The sequence below is a fragment of the Tetranychus urticae genome, chromosome 3 (genome assembly GCF_039701765.1).
Source record: "Tetranychus urticae isolate SD_2017Ah chromosome 3, NJAU_TeUrti_SD_1.0, whole genome shotgun sequence".
NCBI classification, from domain to species: Eukaryota; Metazoa; Arthropoda; class Arachnida; order Trombidiformes; family Tetranychidae; genus Tetranychus; species Tetranychus urticae.
Genome location: NC_142960.1, coordinates 13,545,622 through 13,567,059, shown reverse-complemented (window position 1 = coordinate 13,567,059; position 21,438 = coordinate 13,545,622). Strand labels below are relative to the sequence as shown.

The following is a 21,438-nucleotide window of genomic DNA, read 5'->3' as shown; positions in this document are numbered from 1 at the left end:
TTGAACAAATCAACCCAATATAATTGCATAATTAGGTTCCCACGCGATTTAAATAATCACTGATTAACAAGTTGTTGATTATAGTGAAAACAAAACCAAAATACATGATGCGATTCATTTATCATTTTAAATTGTCATTAATCTTTTCAAGCAATGGAATTAATTTCAAGTAAATTTAGCTCCAAATGGCTATTCAATGGCTTGCTTTTGGTCTAATCTCTCCTCAATGAAATTAAAGTTGAAAAATTGTGAATTGATCAAATCAAATCATGAGAATGGTTGATTAAAATTTGATAATCATTCAATAACCCAACAATATCTGGTTAACTGATGGACTCCAGGAAGGCCAGAGAAGAGGCTTTAAGGTACAATTTAATCAATTAGCTAATCTCATTTAAACCAAAAATCAATCAAGAATTAATCATTAATGATTGAAAATGTAAACAGAAACTATTAATTTAATAATAATGATAATATTAATGATGATTAAGCTGAATTTAACCTTTTTTTAAGGTGCAAGTCTTTTGTACACTTGAAAAAAGGTTAAAAAATGGTTTATTGTGAATGATGATGATTCTTGGGTAGTTATGAGTATAAAAGGATCATTTTTTAAAGAAAAATATTTAACTGATTAACTGTTTAAATGGTGATTAAGTTAACCAGCCATTTAATCCACCTACACTTTTGTCTGACAAAAACGCTAATTCCTATTAAATAGTAAGTTTTGACTTTGCAACATCAAAGTGGCTTTGGCTTGAGGTTGGTTTGCTTGCTTCAAGTTTACTTGTATTGCTTGGGTTAAATTGATCCATCATTCTGTTGACTATTTGGTTATTGGTTAAATTGTTATGATTGAAATCCGGAAGACTTTTGAGTTAACCTGGAGTTGAATGTCAAACTGATTATGATCAGGTTGTTGTTGATGATTACTTCGAATCAACAAAGTGATGATTTATTAATATGATAACACCAAATGACGTAAAGCTTGAATCGATAATCAATATTGGAACTGAAAAGATGAAGAGAAAAAAACGAGTGAGAAATATTAAAACAAATCCATGTATTTATGAACGGTATGTAACACTCAATTGAAACATAATTCCTAATTCAATTTAATATTATTGGTTGAAAAGGGATTTCATAGATAGGAATTGGATAATTTGTTACAATTGAATAGACTCACCATTATATTAGAAAGTAATACAGGCTGGGTTCCAAAGTCGTCACTCTCTGAGAATTGCTTCCCTGGGTAAGCTACAGTTTAATATCAAAGAAATTGAGATGAAATTTGATGAAATTTAAATTAGATTCAACTCATCCTTGATTAGGGAGGGTTGAAAAATGGGAGAAAAATTGGAAATTCTTACTGTAAATGTCATGAAAATATACATGACTGAAGGCGTTACAAAGCAGCATTGGTAATTAAAACCATGGTTTCTGGTCCATCCAAATTATAGCTGATTTATTAATCAGGATTCCATGTTAATACCAAAAGATCAATTATCATGTACAACAGGGAATTATCTGGTTGAACATTGAATCAGATGAAACACAGGATAAAAGCATGAAAAGAACAAATAAAGTTAATCCTTTGATGAGCTAATATTTAGCTAGCACCATATGTTTTTTTGTAACTCTTGCCTTTACAAACAGCCAAGGCACACAAAAACAGCGTTAACAGCCATTTTTGTTTACACTGAAAGTAGACTATTTATAATGGCAAATCAATTGTTGAAATCAATTATCTAGACTTTAATTGGATTCCCTGGTCATGAGGATAATAACTGAATAAAAGGTTGAATTAAATAATGACACAAAAAAAATAAAAACCAGAATCAAGCCAAAAGATAGCCGTAAAAGGCATAGCCGTTGAACGATGAATTTATTACAATAGGCTTGACAAAAGCATAAAACAAATATAAAAAACCAGTTTTGTTAACATTTTCTGGTTTAAATAAACTTAAAATGATCTCTTTTTTAGTTACTATTATTGGTTAATGTATTAAAGGTTAATTGTTGATATTGAAATGCATTAATTTACCTTCATTTATTGCTATTGCAACCCATTTAGTTGACAGTAAGCTTTACAAAATTTAACTGTTTCAATTTTCAATAGGTTTATGGTTTAGGTTTAACCAAAAAAGGCTTTAATCATTTCATTAAATGATCATCCTTTGCACATGAATTAACATTAAACTTGATCAAGTCTAATTATTGTAGCAAAATTGAACAGTTTATTAACCATTTTTATGACAAATTGCAAATGTTGGTCATTACAGCAATTGAATGAACAGTTTCATGTAATGCTCATCATTATAATTACAAATAAATTGTGGAAAATTTCAGACCAAATCTAACAATCAAGGTAACTAAATGTCTATAACCATTACAATGATAAATCCCTAATGACAATTAAACGATCATCAAAACAACATATTAAAAAATATATTATTTCTCTAATTGTTGGCCATAATGAAAACAAATAAATCTTAATTTACCTTTTAAATTGTCAATTGCTAGCCAAAAAACAATTCATACTTTATTGTTAGGTTAATTCAATGTATCATATGAGCACATTTTATTACCAGGTTTAACCAGAATCTCAATATTTAGGTTAAGGTTGACTTTGTTGATCAATTGTAATACGTTTGGCTTATAATTTATTCATTTACTCGGTTAATCAATTAAATTAATCATAATCAGTTGATCAAGTCAGGCACAAATTTCCTGTTTACCCAAAATTCATTGATTGATAGGCAAATTGGTGAATAAACCTGAAAAACAAGATTCAACCAAAACAAATTGTCATTTAATCAACACTAGAAAACTCACAATCTATAATACAATATTAGACAATCCAATTTGATTGATTCTTTAAGTTGCTCTGTTTGTTATTTCTTTAATTGTTGCAACTAATTGAACGTCTTAACTGATTTAATTAGCTTGTCAAAGATCATCTTACAATTTTGACAAATTGAATGAAATCTCAAGTAAATGTCATAACACTCAGGTATAACTTTCATGATCGTTGGCTCTTCAATTTACCCAAAGTCATTTAATTTGATGTAATTTTCCACATTTAATTTCAAATGTCTTTCACTATATAAATCAAGAAATCACTTGAGTTGCTCATTGATTTACAGTCTTTATTGCTCATTGTTAGTGTTCAACCATCAAAATTCAATCAACAGTTTTTAACCATGAATTCATTTTCAATTTTTTTCACTTTTCTAGCCTTATCCAGTTCAGTTGGTTTAGTTTTCTCGAAATGTCACCTCAAGGAATTGGATTTTTGCTCAGCTTCAGTTGCAATGCTTCTCCAAAATCAAGGTAAGAGTTTCAACTAATCATCATCAAATTAATGATGCTTCATTTGTAAACCATCTAATATCCATAAATATTGGTACTTCCAGAAACACCAAAAACAGAGGCAGCCATTAATCATTATTGTGAGGTGTTGAACGAAGCACACGAGTGTGTAGCTAATTTCACCAGCAAATGTGCGACTCCATTGCAACAAGAGTTGGTTGAGTTTTTCGCATCTGGAGGCCTCAATACTGTCAAAGAGTTTTGTACAAGCGGCAGTCAGCTTCGAAACAATTACATGGCTAATGTTGAGTGTTTAGCTAAAGCTAGGATTGAAGCTAATTCATGCCTTAAAGATTTACAAGTGGCAGTTGAAGAAGTGGTCTCGGTTGATCAACAAAATCGATTACCAGTTGGTTGTTGTGCCTTCAATCGCTTTCAAGATTGTACCTTTTCGATTGTCAATGCTCGATGTGGTCCAAAGGTTGTTGAATTGGGACGAAAAGTACTGACAATGGTTACATCAAGGATTCCTGAAGCCATTTGTACATCTTTTGATGCTAAAAGTGACCTTTGTCTCGCTATTTTACCAAAAACTGGTCAAAATCCTCGAGGAAACCAATCATCAAGTCCAATTGCTAAAATTTTCGCCACTTTTTTCGGTAATTCCGGAATGTAATTTGATTCTTGTATCACTACAATTTTAGTCATGTTTACGGTTAACATTTAAATTAACTTTGCCTGCAGCAACAAAATTGTCATTAAACTATTTAATTTGAAACTGAACCGACTTTAAGGTAAAAGATTCAAGATTTTCACTGATAAATTGATTAACTGTTGACAACTGAACACAATGTTAACCTGACATTAAGTTTAAGTAAATCAACAAATTAAAGGATAAATCAGATGAAATATGAAATCTCAATTAAGTTAATTAATGGTTTGCAAATGGTTTAATAAAAAATTGTCAATCAATCAAACTGGTTGAATAAATAATCCTTTACCCAAATAACCCAAACCAACAACCAGTTTAATATTGTTTGTTTCATACAATTTTCAATGACTTTAAACAGTTTTGGGTTTTTAATGCTTTTTCAATTGAAAGGCTAATGAAAAGTTAATTGTGACAATATATTTAACATTGGAAATTATGGTTAACATTAAAGTCAAGCTTTGAATTAGAGACTAATTTAATTGTCATTAAACTACAATTGAAGCTTCCATTTGCATTTGGCTGGCTTTTCAACTGGCTTGACTTTTTGTCCTTCATTGCTATTACAAATTGGAATTAATAGTGAAAAATGATCGTCAACAATTAAGTTAATCATAAAACAATTGAATCATGAAATGAAATAAACATTTGGTTGAGAATTGAAAAAAACCGGTAAAACTGATGCAAATGCTGTGCTATTTTAAACGCGATATGCTTGTTGACAAAACACAGTTGATTGTTTGCTTATTGTTGGTTTAGAGTTTAAACTCAATCAGGATCAAAATTAACTGTTTGTATCAAATAACAATTCCCACAACTAATCAGTATCCGATTACAATTAGCAAGGTTTACCAATGTTTCTGTTTTTTTCTCTGTTATTGTTAAATGTTGAGTCTTTTCAACTTTCAGGTTCATCTTTCCTCTTCAATTGTAATAGATTAATAAATAACCATTGATTGTTGCTATTTTTATGGTGATTGCTTTGATACTTGTGTTGATCATATTTGCAGATAATTTTGATCAATATAAATCTCCATCAAAGTATTGGTTAATTCAATTGAAGCGAACCTTAAAAGGATTAGATTTCAATTGTTGTTGAAACGCCGGTTGTTGGTAAGACGAGGAATGAACAATAGGGAAAACCAGAAAAGCTAAACTTTTAATGACCATTGGTCATTTTTTTTGTTATACTGGTTAAATACATTTAGAGGGTCAAGAGTAATAATCATTGTAAGTGAATATGGTTATAAATAATAATAAATGTCTGGCTATTTGGGTTGAAAAAACGGTTATATCTTAAAAGGATGAGTGATTCAAGTTAGGCCTAAGGAGTGAAGAGGAAAGGGAAAATGCAATGATGACAATTGGATGATTTGTGATTATGTTGATTACTGGACTATGGGCAGCTAACTGGTTTAATTAAGAGGATATATCAATATTTGTCCAGTTTCTCTTTGATTAATAATAATGGTAAACACAGAGAAACTGAGAAACAGCAAAGTTTGGACTGGGCAACCAGTTTTCAACCTTAGCGCTGACATTTTTCTGGTTTAAAGGTTTACAAGAGCGGCGAGTAAATATTAATAATCTTTCACTTATTTAATTTTTAATCAACATCAATCATAATGACACAATAAGTAACATTATTATCTTCACTTGAACATCTTTAATCCAATTCAGATGCATGACAGGAATTTGCAATGTTAAAGTGAAAAAATGTTGCAGGTAATTCTTGTTTACTGTGTTGGAGGTGAGACAACAAATTGGTGTAAACTGCACTTAAGGTTAAGCTGATGATGGCAAGTTTCTTGCTGAGTTGAATATTTTAAGGTTGCCTTTGAAGTTGATGATTTAAGATTGAAACTAGACAAGGATAAAACAAAATCCAGTGGGCCAAAAGTCTTAATGAGACATGGAGTGGATGGTTAGGTAAGACAAACAAAAGCGGTGAAAGGTTGAAGGTTCCTATCGCTATCAACCTAAGGGGTTGCCTGTATAGCAATGTTTATGGAGAAAGGATTTAGTTGCTTATAAAAATAATGATGATTGAGATAGTTGATTGAGTTGGTTAATGTTATCATTAATATTGGCAAGGGTCAATCAAATAATGTTTGGTCAAAGAAGAGAGAAGAAAGAGAAACGTTGTAGCGTTGACTTTACTTTCATACTCAATGCGATATCACACAGAGAAGACAAGCTGATGTTGTTGTTGTTGTTGGCTGATGAAAATGATGATGGGTGATGATAATGATGAGAAGAGGATGAATAGATTCATTGATTTTGATTTAAGTGAACACATTAAAGGCAAAAATGTAGGAACCAAAAGTCGCTTGTAAGGTCCAAAGTTTCGCTAGGCATATCAGCTTTACTCTCCTACAATAACCAGTGATCCGCTCACTTCAATCAGCTGTCGCTACTCACTCTTCTATTCCCTAAACTGTGTTAGACTCTTTTCTTCTTCTTCTGTAATGTTTATCTTTCTCTCTCTCTCTCTCTTTCATCCAGCATCATCATTATCATCATCTTCCTCCTTTTGGTTACTCGTTTGCATCAAGGATTGTGCCAGTTGCTTTTACATCCCATAACGCATGGTTCTGAGCCATCTAACACAATCATCTCACTAACTCTCGACAGGATCAATTCAACTTTTTACACTTTTATTTCATTTTCAACTTGATCATCTCCCTTTCAATCAACTATTTTGTGGCCGTTTTGTGTTTTGTGGCTCACTACAGAGTATCAAAAATTTCAATCAAAATGTATTTCCTCTTATTGTTCAAGTAAACTGGATAGTGAATAGACTTGCCAACTTTATACATTTCATTGAACGATCTTTTGGCGCTTTTTTCCCTTCCAACCTCAACCAACCTTTATTTATTTCAACCGAATCAACAATTGTCATCATTATTCCAAAGCCAGGATTTATTTCATTTCAGTTCAATACTAAGAGTTGAAAAATTTTACTTTCAATTTATTGTTATCCCTTATTTACGTGTTTTCACCATTTTTCTTGTTAATCAATTTGGAAACCAAAATCAAAAAATGGAACCTTCTTTTAATAAATTTCATCAAAATCAACTTTTTACGATAATCAAATCATTTTACCACAATTCATCTAATAAGTGAACTACTTCGTTGATCAAATTGCTGGCCAATTTATAAATTGTTTCCAGTCAAAGGGATGCCAAAGTGTAATCAAGACAACATTGTTAAAACTAGTCAAAAAGTCAGCAATCAAAAAGTTTAACTGAACCCAAAAATAAGAGAGATACACTTATCATGTACAATGGTGATTCCTGGTTACTATTATACAATATTGTTGATTATTTTAGTGAATTTATTAACTTTATACACCAACAGAGGCCAAACCTCATCAGCATTCCGTTCACATCTTCACCATGAGTGTTCATCTTCTTCATCTTCCTCTTCAGGATCTTCTATTACATGCATTGCTATCAATGATCAATACGTTGATGACTCTTGTTTGGCAACCAATTCCTGTAATGTCTTTGCAATTTTCAAAGTAACCCAAGCTTCTCGGTCTCGTTATATTTCAGATGATTTGAAATTATCTTTATACCGATTCGGTTCCAAACCGAAGGCTAAACATTCAATGTTTCTAACAGTCCGTTATGGAGACCAAGGAACTCGCTACGAATGTTTCTACTCCAATTCAACTGTCAAAGGAAAAGTCAGAATGCCTTATCGTGACCCGATAATAGATGAAAACGGTGGATCAATTGACGATGAAGTATTGAGTTGCCACTGGTTATTGGAAGGATCCAGTGAAGAGGGAACAAATGATTCTCAATATCAGTCCATCGATGATTCCTCCTCACGCTGGCCTCGCTATGGTCCCAATGAGCGCATTGATTTAATTAACTGGTACAATGTATCGTTTGAGCTGAGTTCCAATGGAATCGTATCAACCCAGCCAACCAACAATTTACCCATTTACCGATTGAAATATCTAAGAGATAATTGTAATCGACCGAAAGGCTCTAAATTTTGTTACCATTGGAAAACGTTTGAACGAACTTGGATTTTGGTTGAACGATGGCCTCAAAAACAATATCTTCATGTACTTCTCATGATTAACCTTAACTTTACTTCGATCCAGTTGAAATTTTCGCCCGACAATAGTTTTGGTGACGATTATCTAGTTACTTGTGACAATTTATCCTGTCGAGAGGCAATCTTTTCTGGTCAATCCTCTGAACCTTCACCCCTTCCAAATCGAAGTTCAATCATGTGGAATCCGGTAATTCGTCGTGATGGTCCATTAACTCGAATCCATTTTACTCTTCCTCTCTTTTTTACACTGGACAATATTGATTTCCCTCTGGGCTTATCTTTTTACATTAACTTTGCAATTGTACGAAACCAAAGGATTGACAACATTTGGACACCAAGGATTGATCTTAACCTGAGAAAACCTGATATCATGAAAACATCATCCATTCTGGATAAAAAACCTGAACCCGCTGCAAATAAGAATCGACTTTATGGATCTTCAACGGATAATGAATCAATCATTCAACCATTGTTAACAAGATTCAATCTTGTTCTCCATTTATTTTGTTTCCATCTTCTTCTTTTATATTAACTTTAACCATTTTATCGTTGCAAGGATTATCATGATGATGATCATGATCATCAACAACATCATCCTGTGTGTGGCTATTTCACCATCCAACAAAAAAAGCTTTATCATCTATCATCTATCATAATTTTCATCATTCATTTTGCCTCATCATTTGATTTTACTGTTTTCTTGCCTCTTCTCTGGTCATCTCTAAACACTCTTAACTATCTCAAATGATTAAAAAAGCTTTAATCGTGAAACTTGATTTGCCATTGTAAATAATATATATAAATATATCATGCAAAGAACAAGTATATACAATATAATTAATAAAGAACAGTAATAATGATCAATAATTGTGTATTGATTTTGTTAACCATTGAAACAAAAAAAAACATTGATTGGCTATCCATATTATTTTCAACCGAGTCATCATAATGTTAATTGTTACAATGTTTCAACCCCAGTGATTCTCATTAATCAATATCATGTCATCATCATTATCTTTTCTTTCCTCTGCCTGTTAATTAAATTCCAATCAAGTTATCATCATTGAATAATGAAAGGAAAAACAAAGCCAACTGTTCAAATTGAATAACTTGTATACATCTTAAACCCTCGTAATTGGTTGTACAGACGAGAAATTGTTTTGGCAATTAATCAACTCGATAAGACTTGTACTTATTTCCAGATTAAACCACGTTCAAATCATGATGTATTAGCAATATTTGAAACACTTAAATCAAAATATTGTCAGAATCCTTTTACTTCTTGATCAAGGCAAATTCAACTTGATTTGTTACCATTAATGTATGCATAACCTTGTTAAGGTCAAATGTTGATTGATTCGACTCAAAATTGTCAGCATTTCTCATTTAATTCGAGGTTGATCTCTAACTAGCTGGAATAACATTGAAAGGTTGCGTGTTCAAAATGATATTGCCAATCAGTTAATCACCACGAATCCAAATTAACTTCCTAACTGGTGGAAAATGGTTTCGCCTTGTGACGCTTTGTATTACCAATGAAAGACAAGAGGTTAACTTTTCACTTTTAACCATCTGATCAAACAATTTTGATCCTTTTGTTTAACCTTTCGATTGTATAATAAAATTGTCGAAACCTTTCGCTTTCGGATATTGATTTAAAAGTGGTTCATTGAGAGCAATCAAATTAGAGCCATTGATTTTACCAACTGGATTCAAGAGCTTTTTGCTTCTGTTTATCATTCAAACCAACTCCAATGTATACTTGAAATGTTCACGTAAAGATGGACAAAATGAATGGGAAATAATGGAAATTATAAATAACCAATTTAAACGCAAAAAGTGTTTACAATGACTTTCGAAAATGACGAAATAATTTCTCTTCGATTAATTAACTTAATGGAGATGTTAATTGTTGTTGCACTTGAATGGTTATTTTGAAAAAAAAGATAAGTGAAAACACATCAACATAAGAAAAACAAAACATTGAGAGTGAAAGTCTTTTCTGTTCATTATGGTTGCATCAAGATTGATTGACGGGTTAAATAGTTGATTATCATCAATATTATTGTTATTTGTTTGTCTGGTCACTTGGTTAAAACTTAATGAAGATGCCATTATCATGAGTTTATTCAATGAATTAACTGAATGATTGAGGTAGGTGTGTATGGATGTGTGAGTGTTTATTTGCTATTCAAATAGATGTGTAGGTTGAACATTAGATACAACAAATATTGATGGTAACAATAAAATATCCACGATTAATCAACAGACAAATATCTTAAAGATGGTCATTATTGTTAACACTTGACTTGACCAGTTGGTTAAACCTTTCCTTGGAATGAATAATTAACCAAACAATTTAAAACTGATAAATAAATATTTTAAAGGAAACAATAAAAACAAAAAATGAAAATAAAGACGAAAAAATTAATGCTGACATCTATCAACACTTTTTCTGGTTATCTATTAATTTTTCGTCTCTTCAATTTTAATATCTTACATAAATTGACGATAAATGGACTCTTTTTAAATAAAACTTAAATTACAATTTAAAGGTTTTAATGTTGATTTACCTTTGCTTAAACTTGTTCCCATTTAATAACTGTACAATTTTAACCCCAACTCAAACAATTAACTAAAACGATTTTCCCTCTAATCTCATAAAATGTTGTGTTTTTGGTGCCTTTATTTTCCCCAAATGAGCCTACTTTAATTAACATCCATCTTAATCCTGATTGTGTATAATCTTTAAATTATAAGGATTTTAATTGAAAAAGCTCAACATTTGTTGTGTATAAAAAGAACAGCTTTCTCGTTTAATTGGTTCCCAGGTAATTATCAAATCTAATTTAGCAAATGAGCTTATTTTTCCCTTTCTTATAGACCCTTTCTGGGTTCATCTCAGGCCTAACTCAGGTCTTGCTCTTGTCTCAGGCCTAACTTTGTTTCAAATTAATCTAACTGTAATTGTAAACCTAACTAATTGAGTTACAATTTTCAAGCGAGGATAAATTGTAATTTAAGTTGCTACACATATTTCAATTAGATATAAAGTTGGTAAGTTAATTTTAACTACACAATATACAATAAGATGTACACAGTTTTGACAGTTGCAAAGCTGTTTGGTGTTCAAAAATAAAAACTGTAAGATGAGGATGGGGATGATGTTGATGAAGTAAAATGAATCTTTTGTCATAACTTGTTCTCATCACCATTTTCATCTTCATTTCCCTTAAATTCATCTTAATCTTGATCTTAAATCTTTATTCCTTGCCTTTTCCATGCCGTTAAATTTCAACCTAAACAGCTATTTTTAGGGTTAAATGAGCCTCTGTGATAAAATCATTATTACACTGACGATAATCAACATTACCACCGTTAACACACTGAAAGGTGTAACAATTGAAACCATTTAGCTGGTTAAATTACACGTTTAATCTAAATGTTAATTCGTATTTCAATCTTGCGTATATTTCAACAATTGCTTCAACATTCAACCAACTGATGAAATGTATAATAAGCTGTTGATTGTAGCAATTATCAATAATCTTGCTGTTGTCCAAGGGAAACAATTTACTAATCAAAAATAGCTGGCAGCTTAAACCGCGCAAAAAGCAGCAAAAAATGAAAACTCATTTTCTGTTTAAATGTAAATCAGTAAACAAAATGTAAAATCATTTCTAAATGGTGATTTTTGAAACTGCTGTTAACTGCCAATTATCACACATCAACTCTTGATTAACTGTGAATTATAATCTACCGTTTAATATGCAACATTTGTATTTAAAAATATAAAACAATTGTCTTTCAGGAATCAACAGTTTGACCATAACAAACCCTGACAGTTGATTGAAACATTTGGTCTAAAATGTTAATGTTGATAAGCAATATACATATACAAACCCTCAAGGCTGATTTCAATCAACTAATCAACAATTCCTTGTGACCTGTTTAGTTTTAATCAATTGATTAGCTGTTGATTTTACCAATCAAACTGTCTGCTTCATTTGTTTACTTCAATCTATTTTTAGGTACAAGGTGAGTTGACATTCAATCAGTTTTGAATCAAACTTTCATTTCCCTGTTTACTGTTTCATGTTTACACTACATTTCAATCTGATAATCAATCTGTCAAATGACAACAATCAACTGCTCATCTAATTGTTGATAAACATCATCTTTAATCATGACCTTTTTCAATGGTTTCAAGGGACACACAAAGGCCTCAATCAAGAAACAAGTGTTTCCATTTTAGGTGAAAAAATATGATTGATTATTGGGTTAAGCTACTTGTTTCAGTTTGTCGTTTGTCACTCTATTTAATTAACTCAATGGTTAACATCTAGATTAAGATGAATAAATCTTTAAACATTAATCTGTGTCAGTTTCCATGTCAATTACAGTTTAACAAGTTGATTCAGTTGGTCTTCATTTGCTTTTAACAGTTACCAGTTTGGGCACACAATTGAATGATAATTAATTATCTTCTGTCAAACATTTACTTTTCTGCATTTAACCAATCATTAATTAACCAAGATTGTTAACCAAATCAATTTGAAACATTAAACAGATTGAAAGTTAATTTTAAATGAAACCTTTTCACAGTTTGGAAGCTGAGAAACATTGATAAGTAAACAGATGAACCAAAAATATTCCCATGTAATTGTAACAATTAAAGGATATGGAAATATCAACAGCTAACAATTGATTGGTTAAAGATGGTCAAATGTAATTTGACTTAAAGTGTGCCAATTAACGGACTAGAGTTGTATGTTCAATTGTATAAGTTGAAGCAATTGTTAATTTTTGTAAGCGATGGGTTAAGTGTTTAACATGTTTATCATTTTCACTGTATGGCTTGTTAATTGTTATCGTTGGTTGAATTTCAATTGGCAAGTGATTGACTGTTTTCCTGATTGAAAACAGATGAATGTAGATAATTAATCATTTGTTAGAGAAGATGAAACTTCTTTTGTGTCAAATTTGGTCATTACAATTTGAGCCAGCAATAAACAGCGTTCATTTACAGTTGCAATTCCGGGAATCAGCAAATTTGGTGTGAGTTTGTTTTCTTAAATTGCAGTTTCAAATTGAATTCTGGTTAAAAGGGTTAACACATTAAAAATTGACTGCAGCCCAAAATAAATTACAAGAAACCAAAGTCCATCCAATGAGTTTGTATACAGTTTGTAATACTTGGAGGCTTTTTTTATACTGATCATCATGATAACTGTTTAAGTTTAAATTCAACATAAACTTAACTATTTAACTGCAAGGAAAGGGTCCAATAAAGTTGCGTTTGATTTGCTATTTAAATCCTGTTATTGCTGTCCTTTTCTTGGTCCACTCAAATATCTGAATGGTTTAATAAAGAAAACGTAGAAATCGACCAGAAAATCAATTAATATCACGCAAACTTGAGTTACAATTAACCATTAAAATGAGTCAGTTAACAGGAATAGGGAAACAAACTTGATTACAAACCAATTCAAATTTAATTTTAGGCTCTTTTCAAATTTAACTGTCAACCATTTAATCAATCAATTATCATTTGATACATTACCAAAACAGGTGTAACCAAAATATTTAGACAATCCTTTGATTCCTACTCTATCAATGAATAAGAAAAATAGAGGAAAAAAATGGTTAGAGAATTTTTTTTCGAATTAATTTGATGTGGTTTGATTCATAATCTAATTTAACGATACAATCGGTTCATTTGGTTATTGTAATAGTCAATTTATTAGATTATCAATAAAAACCTTCAATTTAGGTTTGAACCTTGTTAAACTTGACAAGTTTAAATGAGAATGGTTTTGGTTACGGGTTAATCAAATCAAAATAAATTTGAATTTATCAACAGTTAAAAACAGTAAAATGAAAAAATATATGAATGAATCATACGAGTTTTGCTTCAGTATTAAAAGGTTGTCGGTATGTAGATTGATTGGTTACAAGTTGCTGCCGATGATCAAGTGAAAGAAGTGATTAAATAGTGGAATAAATTGTTGAAGTGAGTCACAATCTTTTACCACCTTTTACCATGGATCATAAACCACGAGCCGTGATCCCTCAAGATGCAGCAGCAACAGCAGCGGAAGATGATGATGATGACCAAGAAGGAGGAAGCTTTTTGTATCAACATCGACATCATCCTAATCTACATCAGCATCGCCATTATCATCATTGGCAACATGTCCGTTCTTCTAATAGAGTTAAATAAAGAGATTTTTCTATTTCTTCCTTATTGTTCTCCTTTTGTATTCCCAACTCCACATTATCCTAGACAGTCTCTTCTGTGTGACGCTATTTAAAAGTCAATCTTTGCATCTTTTGGTTGTAAGGTTTTAACACGATATCGATTGAGTTTTATCATCTAAATTCCGTTGCTATGGTTAATCCTAGTGGATGCTGATTCTCTGGAGAGAAACAGGAAAAAGGTAAAAAGGTTCTGCAGTAATTTTAATGGACAGAATAGGAAATTATCTTTACAATTGATCAACAATGATAAATGGATAAGACTTACTTTGCCAATAGATCACTTGACTTTCCATTTCCCTTGGTTTAAAAAAAGTTGAATCCCAAACAATTAACTTCAGTGAAATTCAGTACAGAACTTGGTAAAAACAAAATGTCTATAAAAAACAATTAACACTAATAAATTAATTATAAATAAAAAGAAAATTGACCAACTTATGTAACAATGTGCTTTGAATGCGAGGGAAAAGCCATATGATTAGGGGTCTTATGCTAATTAAGCGAGTGAAATTTATTTTTGACTTGAGGCGTTAAATTATTGATTGATTGATTTGATTTAAATAGTGTGGCTTTACTTTCTCGATTAAAAGCTCAATCTTTTAGGTTGATGATTAATTAACCCTCATTAATTAAGGTTAACGTTGACAATAAGAATGTTTGAATATTTATGAAATTGGCTCTTCAAGGGAAAGATGGTGGTGAGATTATGATGTTGAGGATGGCGAAAAAGAGGAACAAATTAAGGAATTGTAAGGAAAAAGGTAAATTACTGGTGATTTAACAAAAGATAATCAACTAAATAGTGAATAAGTTGTCTTAAAATTTACAAAGGAATCACAAAACGACAAAAAAGAAGGAAAATGCTGAGAGAAACAAAAATTGCTGCGATATTTCATAAGGAAATGGTTGTTAACATAGACAATGACCTAGTTCTGAATTTGGGACCAAAAAAGAAGTCGATAATTTGTTATGTTCAACCAACTTTGACATTAAGTCTTCCTCATAACCTTGATGAAGAAAGAGCTTTTAGATGAAAAGAAAACAAAAAATGATGTTAAATGCAATGTTTACAGGGATGAAGCTGATCATGAAAATGATTTCTGTCTATCAACTGATGAAGAGTGAAACAAAAAGGAGAAAATTTTTACCAATAAAAAGTCAATTGAGAGTAAATACTAATTTTGTTTCCTTCCTTTCCCAACAATCAAAGTCAATATTTCATAAATTCAAGACTGAAGACAACGAATGCAAGTTTTACATTGAAAATTGTTCACCATTATGAGTGATATTTAAAAGCTGTAGACATAAAAAGGGAAAACAAATTACATTGAAATGGTTATGTGGAACAGAAATTTCCATTAATATGGAAACAAATAAAAGATAGCAAAAAAAGAGTTTACAGTGAAAAGGTTAGAATGTAGTTAATACTCATAAAAGAATCATATTACACCATGAAAATTCAGAAGAAAAATGGTGATAAAAAGAGGCAAAAAGCGAGGAACATGAGAGTCAGAGGCAAAATCAAGATGTAATAACATTACACTCCCAGAATGATCATCAAGGTTATTCTGATTTATCACAATGTTCCGTTTGAATGTATTATCGATTTGTAATGCTTTATGAGTATACATTCTGAGAAAAGACAGGAACCAAGAATCCCAAAAAGAGGGCGAAGATACTGTTGAGGGTGCCATAACCATGGTGGGTTTAAGGCAGTCAGCTGGAATGATCTTTATCCTCCGTCCTTGAGTTGACTTGTTTACGACTTTTGGGTTGGCCAGAGCATATTAAAAGATGGGCAAAAAATGGTTTATATTGTTTGTACCTGAAAAGGCAAAACAAAATGTAAAGAAAGACACAAAAGAGTAAGAGTTATTACATCATTTGGTGAACACAAATTGGCGTAAAATTTGAACGTAACCTGACCTTATAACCAGATATGTACATAACGTGTAACATAACCAATAGTGTTAACTGTTTTTTTAAGGCTTTCCACTTTGTCTGTATGTATTAGATGGATGGATATTATTATGTACTTGCAATAACTTTTCCTTGGTTTGGTTTCACTTGAGCTTTGTGCTTCAGCTTTTGTTATTGGTGTAGTAATCCTCATTATTTTGGCCTACTTGGTTAGCTTTTTTATCTTATATTTATGCTGTCAGTTGGTTTAACTTGCTGTTATGACCGTTCATTTATAATCATAAATGTAAAGCCTTTAAATTATAATCTCAAGTCATTCCGTATGGGTTTGTTTTCCTCACCACCACAAGCTACACCAGCTATACCGCTAGCTCTATAGACAGCTTCACCATCAGCTTCATTACCATCCTAATCACTGGCTTCATCATCTTCATCGAAACCATCTTCTTGAACTCATTTTTGGGTCTTTTTTTGTGTTGCCTCCTCTCCTTAACTGTACTGTCTCGATAGTCAACTCTTGCTTTCTTCTGGAAGGGAAAACAGAGAAAAGGTTATTTTCAGGAAAAGATGACTTCAACAAAAGTTGACAGGTTTTATAAAGTTGCTGTGTATTAAGTAACTTACACCATGTTCAATCCAACGATAGTAAATGTTATTATATTGACAGAGCCACCAGAAAGTTGAGTTGTAAACCTTGAGTTGGTACCAACAGATGAGAGTCACAAATTTGCTTTTTTGGTTAACATTAACATGAAACATCCTTGAGTCTGTAGATTGTGTCAACTTTATCATCTTTTCTGGGTTCTTGTCATGTAACCCACTTGTAAAATATGATTCCTCTTTCCAAGTCAATGGAAACTAAAATAGGACGGGAAAATATTCGAATCAATTTTATCCATAGTAAACACATTACTTATGATAAATTATCACCATCCTCTTGCGACGATCCAAATTCATCTTTTACTGCTTTCCATCTACAATTTTAATGCTTTTTCACACTGGAATATCTGAATCTATTGATTAATTTAAAGATAAATTCCAATGGTAATAGACCATTGAAATGAAATAAAATGTAAAAAAACAAAATTCAGACCAACGTCTATCAGTTAACTGGAAGATTTGCCATCTTTTAGTCGATTTGACAAAACAATCAATTTATTAGTAAATCTAATATTGATCAGGTTTCGATCAACCATCTTTAACATTTACTATAATAATCTAATCAAAAATAACAATGACAGCTTCTGCCTGATTTACACCAGACAAATTTCATTACCAATCGATAGAGCACCCTTAATTGTATGAAAAATGTTCAAATCTTACAGAAACTAACTTAAAACCGAAATGATGAAGTAAAAGGTTTAAATTTGATATTAAATGCTGCCACCTTTCGAGTAAAATCAATACTTTGGACCTTTAATACTAATCGTTGAGATGTATTGGGATATCAAAAATTTTTGTCTGTTTTACTAATGATTTTGTTTCATTTTGAATCAATTCAAAAGCTCAAAAAGCAATTTCCTTTAAATGAGAAACTTAAATTACATATCATAAATGAATGTGAAGCAGATTGTGTTCGGAAACAAAATATTTTCTGAACCAGTGTGAAGTAAATATTGGCTATATGTTTAATGATTTACATAAAGTAAGGTTTTTGAGATATTTTCCCACCGATTAGAGAGGCTAAGGAAGTTTTAATTGTTAACCATATTTGTATCATGAATATATGGTAATGCACACTGGTTTATAATGAGGAAATTCATTTTATCTGATAAAAAAGTTTATCTTTCTGACTTCAGGAGAGTTGGAATTAAGATTTTAATGATAATTGAAATCGACCCTTGAATGTCAAGTCATTATTAAGTTGGTACCCAAGATTTGTTTTACTAAATTGTATTGATACTAACCTAAAATAATAAAGTCGTCCCTTGCAGTCTAACTTGTATAATCATTCACGTTTAACCCGCTTTTCACGACACAGCAGTATCGTAATACTAACAAATAAAACGAAATATCTACCAACTGCCATTAGACACAAAAGTTTCTACTTATGGTAAATCAAAAGGCAAAAATCTTGATTCTAAAATGGTTGAAGATATGCAAAAGAGTAGCTACAGACTTTGGTTATGAAAATTTTCAAGCCTTGAACAGTGTTAGACGTTTTTACCAGAAAGAAGATGAAAAAATATGAAGGAGAACAAGGTTTGGTGGATAAAGCGACAACAAGAGACAGATTTTCAAAAAAAAACGAATCCCAACAGCAATGTTGGACCATGACTTCGATTGTCTTGTTTCTTGAATAACTGGTGGCTCTATCTTTTTTTGCCAAACTGTAATACAAACAGTTTTACTTTACTCTTTGTTTTGTTTCCAAGGCTGACTTTTAAACAGATGAATCTGATTGTGTCCAGGCACATGAGCAAATGATGATGCGTTGGAGATGCAGCCATAAGCTGCTTTAATATAGCAGCTATATAGATGTCATAATATAAACTACCTGTTTGACGTCTAATTTACCTTTAATTATTTGAATTAGTGAGGTTTCTCTGTGCCATCATTTTTGTTAAATCACCATCATGGATATGGACCGAGTTTTGGATTCTTTTACTGTTGGCACAATCAAAGATATTGTGGACAGTTTGACTGGCTTCAATTTACAGGTATGTATGACAACAGTTATTCAATTTTGTTTTTTTTCTGATGTCGCATCTTTACTATGATTATATTTTTTTAGTGGGCTCAAGTTTCTACTATTCAAGAGCCAGTGGCAAAGAAAAATAAACTTGCCGCTCATATCTTCCGGCATCTCAAGGATCCAGCACATCAGAAACACTATCCTGTTCTATTAACAACACTAAGAATACTCTCACGTGATAAAAATGGATTAGATGAGCTGTTTACCGCGGATCGAATTGAAATCTTAATGCACCTATCTCGTTTAGTTGGAGAACAAGAAAATCTGACTTACAACAGTGACAATTTTGACGCCCGGGTTGTGGTTGAATCACTAAAATGTCTTTGTAACCTTGTTTATAATAGTCCTGCCGTTCGACACATTTGTTGCAATAATTCCTGCATTGATGGAATTATGTTGAGACTGAAAATGTACAAAGATCCACAATTGCCTACTGAGGTTAAATATTTTGATTTGAGAATTTTGTTTCTCATAACAGCTCTTTGTCCAGAAACACGTCCCAAAATTCGTGATCAATATCATGGGTTAATCTATTTGATGGAAGCGGTTGATCTGATACCAAAAGAAGCTGAAGAACCAGGACAAAAACCTTCAAAAAAGAGCCAAAGAAAACGAAAAAAGGATAAAGCAAAAGTTACTGTTGAAGTGAATTCCCATTCTACTGATCAAACTAATACTAAAAAAGACAAGGATTCTCATAGTCTTGATAATTCTTCAGTGGATCTATGCTGTGAAGTTTTGAAAGTACTTTTCAACCTGACAGTAACTTGCGACCGAGTGTATTTAGATGAGGTGAGTTTTGAGTAATATTTATCTACAATCTATTTCTAATATCTAATTACTTTCAATCAATTCATTTATTAGGTTGAGGAAGCTCATTTTCTCAGACTCGTTGGTATTCTTCATGATCTTCTTTTAACTGAAACTGAAACAAAAGAGAAGCGTGAAGAAATGCTCAACCATACGATCAACTTATTTACAAACTTACCTTCCTCTTGTTATGAGGAGCTTTTGGTTCCAATTGAAGAAATCGGTCGAATAGACAACCCAAAATATGAATACGAAGATAAGAATGTAGAAGCCATCGCCGTTTTGTTGGAGTTTCTTGATAAACGTCTTGAAAAGGTAATTAATTCAAGCTTCTTTTAAATAATACATCTTTTTAATCTTTCAAAATTAATTTTATTTTACAGCCCCTTAAACCATACAAAGGATTACAAGAATTACTCTCACCAGTATTAACTTGTTTGAGCAATATGGCTCGAACTAATCGGATAATTAGAAAGTATCTGAGAAGTCAAATTCTTCCACCATTACGGGATGTTAAAAATAGGCCAGAAGATGGTGAAACTCTTCGCAATAAATTGGTTAGACTTATGACCAACCCAAACACTGATGTAAAAGAGATGGTTGCCGACTTTCTGTTTATATTGTGTAAAGAAAGTGTTCAAAGGCTTATCAAATACACTGGTTACGGCAATGCTGCTGGTTTATTAGCAAATCGCGGTCTTATGCTGGGCGGTCGAGGAAAAGGAAGTTACTCAAGTGAATCTGAAGACAGCGACACTGAAGAGTATTTGAAAGTGAAAGAAAAGTATGTTGATCTCTTGCAAATTTTTTTCTCTCAATTCATCATTTACTCATATTTATTGTTCATCTATTTTCTAGGATTAATCCAGTCACAGGATATTATGAGCCAGAGAGACCTAATCCAATGGAAGGAATGAGCCAAGAAGAGAAAGAATACGAAGCTATGAAGCTTGTCAACATGATGGATAAACTTCACAGGTTTGTTTTTCATTCGTTATCATTATTATGATATAGCATACTTTGAACCATTATTCTGATCCATTTATTTGTCTTCAAATGTAGAACTGGCATCGTCCAACCTTGTCGGATTGGTGAAGATGGTAAACCCCATCCTGTTGAGCATATCCTTGAGCTTACTCAAGGCAATCTTGAAAAATTGGAAATCGAATCTAAAGAAGATTCCGATTGAAATTTTCTTTGGCAGTTTTTTAATCATCGCGACATTTCAACTCCTACGCTATTTAAAGCATTATTTTTGGCTTTGAGAATCAAAGGCAAACCAAAATGGAAACTGAGCATTTTTGCTGAGAACCATGCTTATCACAAGTCTTGTCATCAACGTCAAAGTCATTTCTCCAACACAGCTATTCCTTTTACATAAGATATCTCCAATTCTTGACCAAATACTATCAATTCCTATACATCTTACCGTCATTAATTTGTTATCTGTTTGTTAATATTAATTTATTGCGTGCCATTTTATTTATTTATCAACTTAAACCCACGAAACCCAAAACTTGAAGACCAAGAAAACGTATTCTGTCCTTGTGATGACCAAAAAGTACTCTACAATTTATTCATTTGATCGAAATCTTTTAATTCTCTTCTCTATGGTAATGTTATATTTCAATGGTATATAAAGGCCTGAAAACCCGAATCAAAC

The 21,438-nt window shown here is 31.8% G+C and overlaps 2 protein-coding genes and 4 long non-coding RNA genes across 8 annotated transcripts; 3 read left to right on the top strand and 3 right to left on the bottom strand.

The window, feature by feature from the left end:
* Positions 1 to 431: 431 nt before the first annotated feature.
* On the bottom strand, positions 432 to 1,621 carry LOC107363944 (uncharacterized). The gene is made up of 3 exons (XR_001569014.3): positions 1,368 to 1,621; positions 1,184 to 1,254; positions 432 to 1,009 (listed from the first exon to the last, which is right to left on the bottom strand). It is a non-coding gene; the product is annotated as an uncharacterized LOC107363944 (long non-coding RNA).
* Positions 1,622 to 3,144: 1,523 nt separating this feature from the next.
* On the top strand, positions 3,145 to 4,087 carry LOC107364170 (uncharacterized). The gene is made up of 2 exons (XM_015931491.3): positions 3,145 to 3,330; positions 3,414 to 4,087. Exons 1-2 carry the CDS (start codon positions 3,201 to 3,203, stop codon positions 3,983 to 3,985), a joined length of 702 nt encoding a protein of 233 aa, XP_015786977.1. The 5' UTR covers positions 3,145 to 3,200; the 3' UTR covers positions 3,986 to 4,087.
* A 6,586-nt stretch (positions 4,088 to 10,673) lies between these two features.
* LOC112539033 (uncharacterized) lies at positions 10,674 to 11,335 on the top strand. Its single transcript, XR_003082593.2, has 2 exons — positions 10,674 to 10,923; positions 10,976 to 11,335. It is a non-coding gene; the product is annotated as an uncharacterized LOC112539033 (long non-coding RNA).
* Positions 11,336 to 12,385: 1,050 nt separating this feature from the next.
* On the bottom strand, positions 12,386 to 14,834 carry LOC149093411 (uncharacterized). 3 transcript variants are annotated; one of them, XR_016200174.1, is made up of 4 exons: positions 14,619 to 14,796; positions 13,997 to 14,511; positions 13,577 to 13,702; positions 12,386 to 13,447 (listed from the first exon to the last, which is right to left on the bottom strand). It is a non-coding gene; the product is annotated as an uncharacterized LOC149093411 (long non-coding RNA). The 3 variants fall into 3 exon arrangements; XR_016200172.1 differs by lacking the exons at positions 12,386 to 13,447; positions 13,577 to 13,702 and having other exon boundaries at positions 13,811 to 14,511; positions 14,619 to 14,834; XR_016200173.1 differs by lacking the exons at positions 12,386 to 13,447; positions 13,577 to 13,702 and having other exon boundaries at positions 13,811 to 14,543; positions 14,619 to 14,816.
* Positions 14,835 to 15,638: 804 nt separating this feature from the next.
* LOC107363960 (uncharacterized) lies at positions 15,639 to 16,797 on the bottom strand. The gene is made up of 2 exons (XR_003082588.2): positions 16,277 to 16,797; positions 15,639 to 16,175 (listed from the first exon to the last, which is right to left on the bottom strand). It is a non-coding gene; the product is annotated as an uncharacterized LOC107363960 (long non-coding RNA).
* Positions 16,798 to 18,729: 1,932 nt separating this feature from the next.
* Positions 18,730 to 21,336, top strand: ric8a (ric8 guanine nucleotide exchange factor A). The gene is made up of 6 exons (XM_015931388.3): positions 18,730 to 18,930; positions 19,005 to 19,757; positions 19,830 to 20,090; positions 20,159 to 20,559; positions 20,634 to 20,753; positions 20,838 to 21,336. The coding sequence occupies exons 1-6, from the start codon at positions 18,847 to 18,849 to the stop codon at positions 20,962 to 20,964; spliced, it is 1,746 nt and encodes a 581-aa protein (XP_015786874.2). The 5' UTR covers positions 18,730 to 18,846; the 3' UTR covers positions 20,965 to 21,336.
* The last annotated feature ends 102 nt before the right edge of the window (positions 21,337 to 21,438 follow it).

Coding starts and splice junctions, on each gene's coding strand:
- LOC107364170 (XM_015931491.3), top strand. CDS start 3,201: ATGAATTCATTTTCAATTTTTTTCACTTTTCTAGCCTTATCCAGTTCA. Junction 3,331..3,413: donor AATGCTTCTCCAAAATCAAG/GTAAGAGTTTCA, acceptor TGGTACTTCCAG/AAACACCAAAAACAGAGGCA.
- ric8a (XM_015931388.3), top strand. CDS start 18,847: ATGGATATGGACCGAGTTTTGGATTCTTTTACTGTTGGCACAATCAAA. Junction 20,091..20,158: donor TTGATAAACGTCTTGAAAAG/GTAATTAATTCA, acceptor TTTATTTTACAG/CCCCTTAAACCATACAAAGG. Junction 20,754..20,837: donor ATGATGGATAAACTTCACAG/GTTTGTTTTTCA, acceptor CTTCAAATGTAG/AACTGGCATCGTCCAACCTT.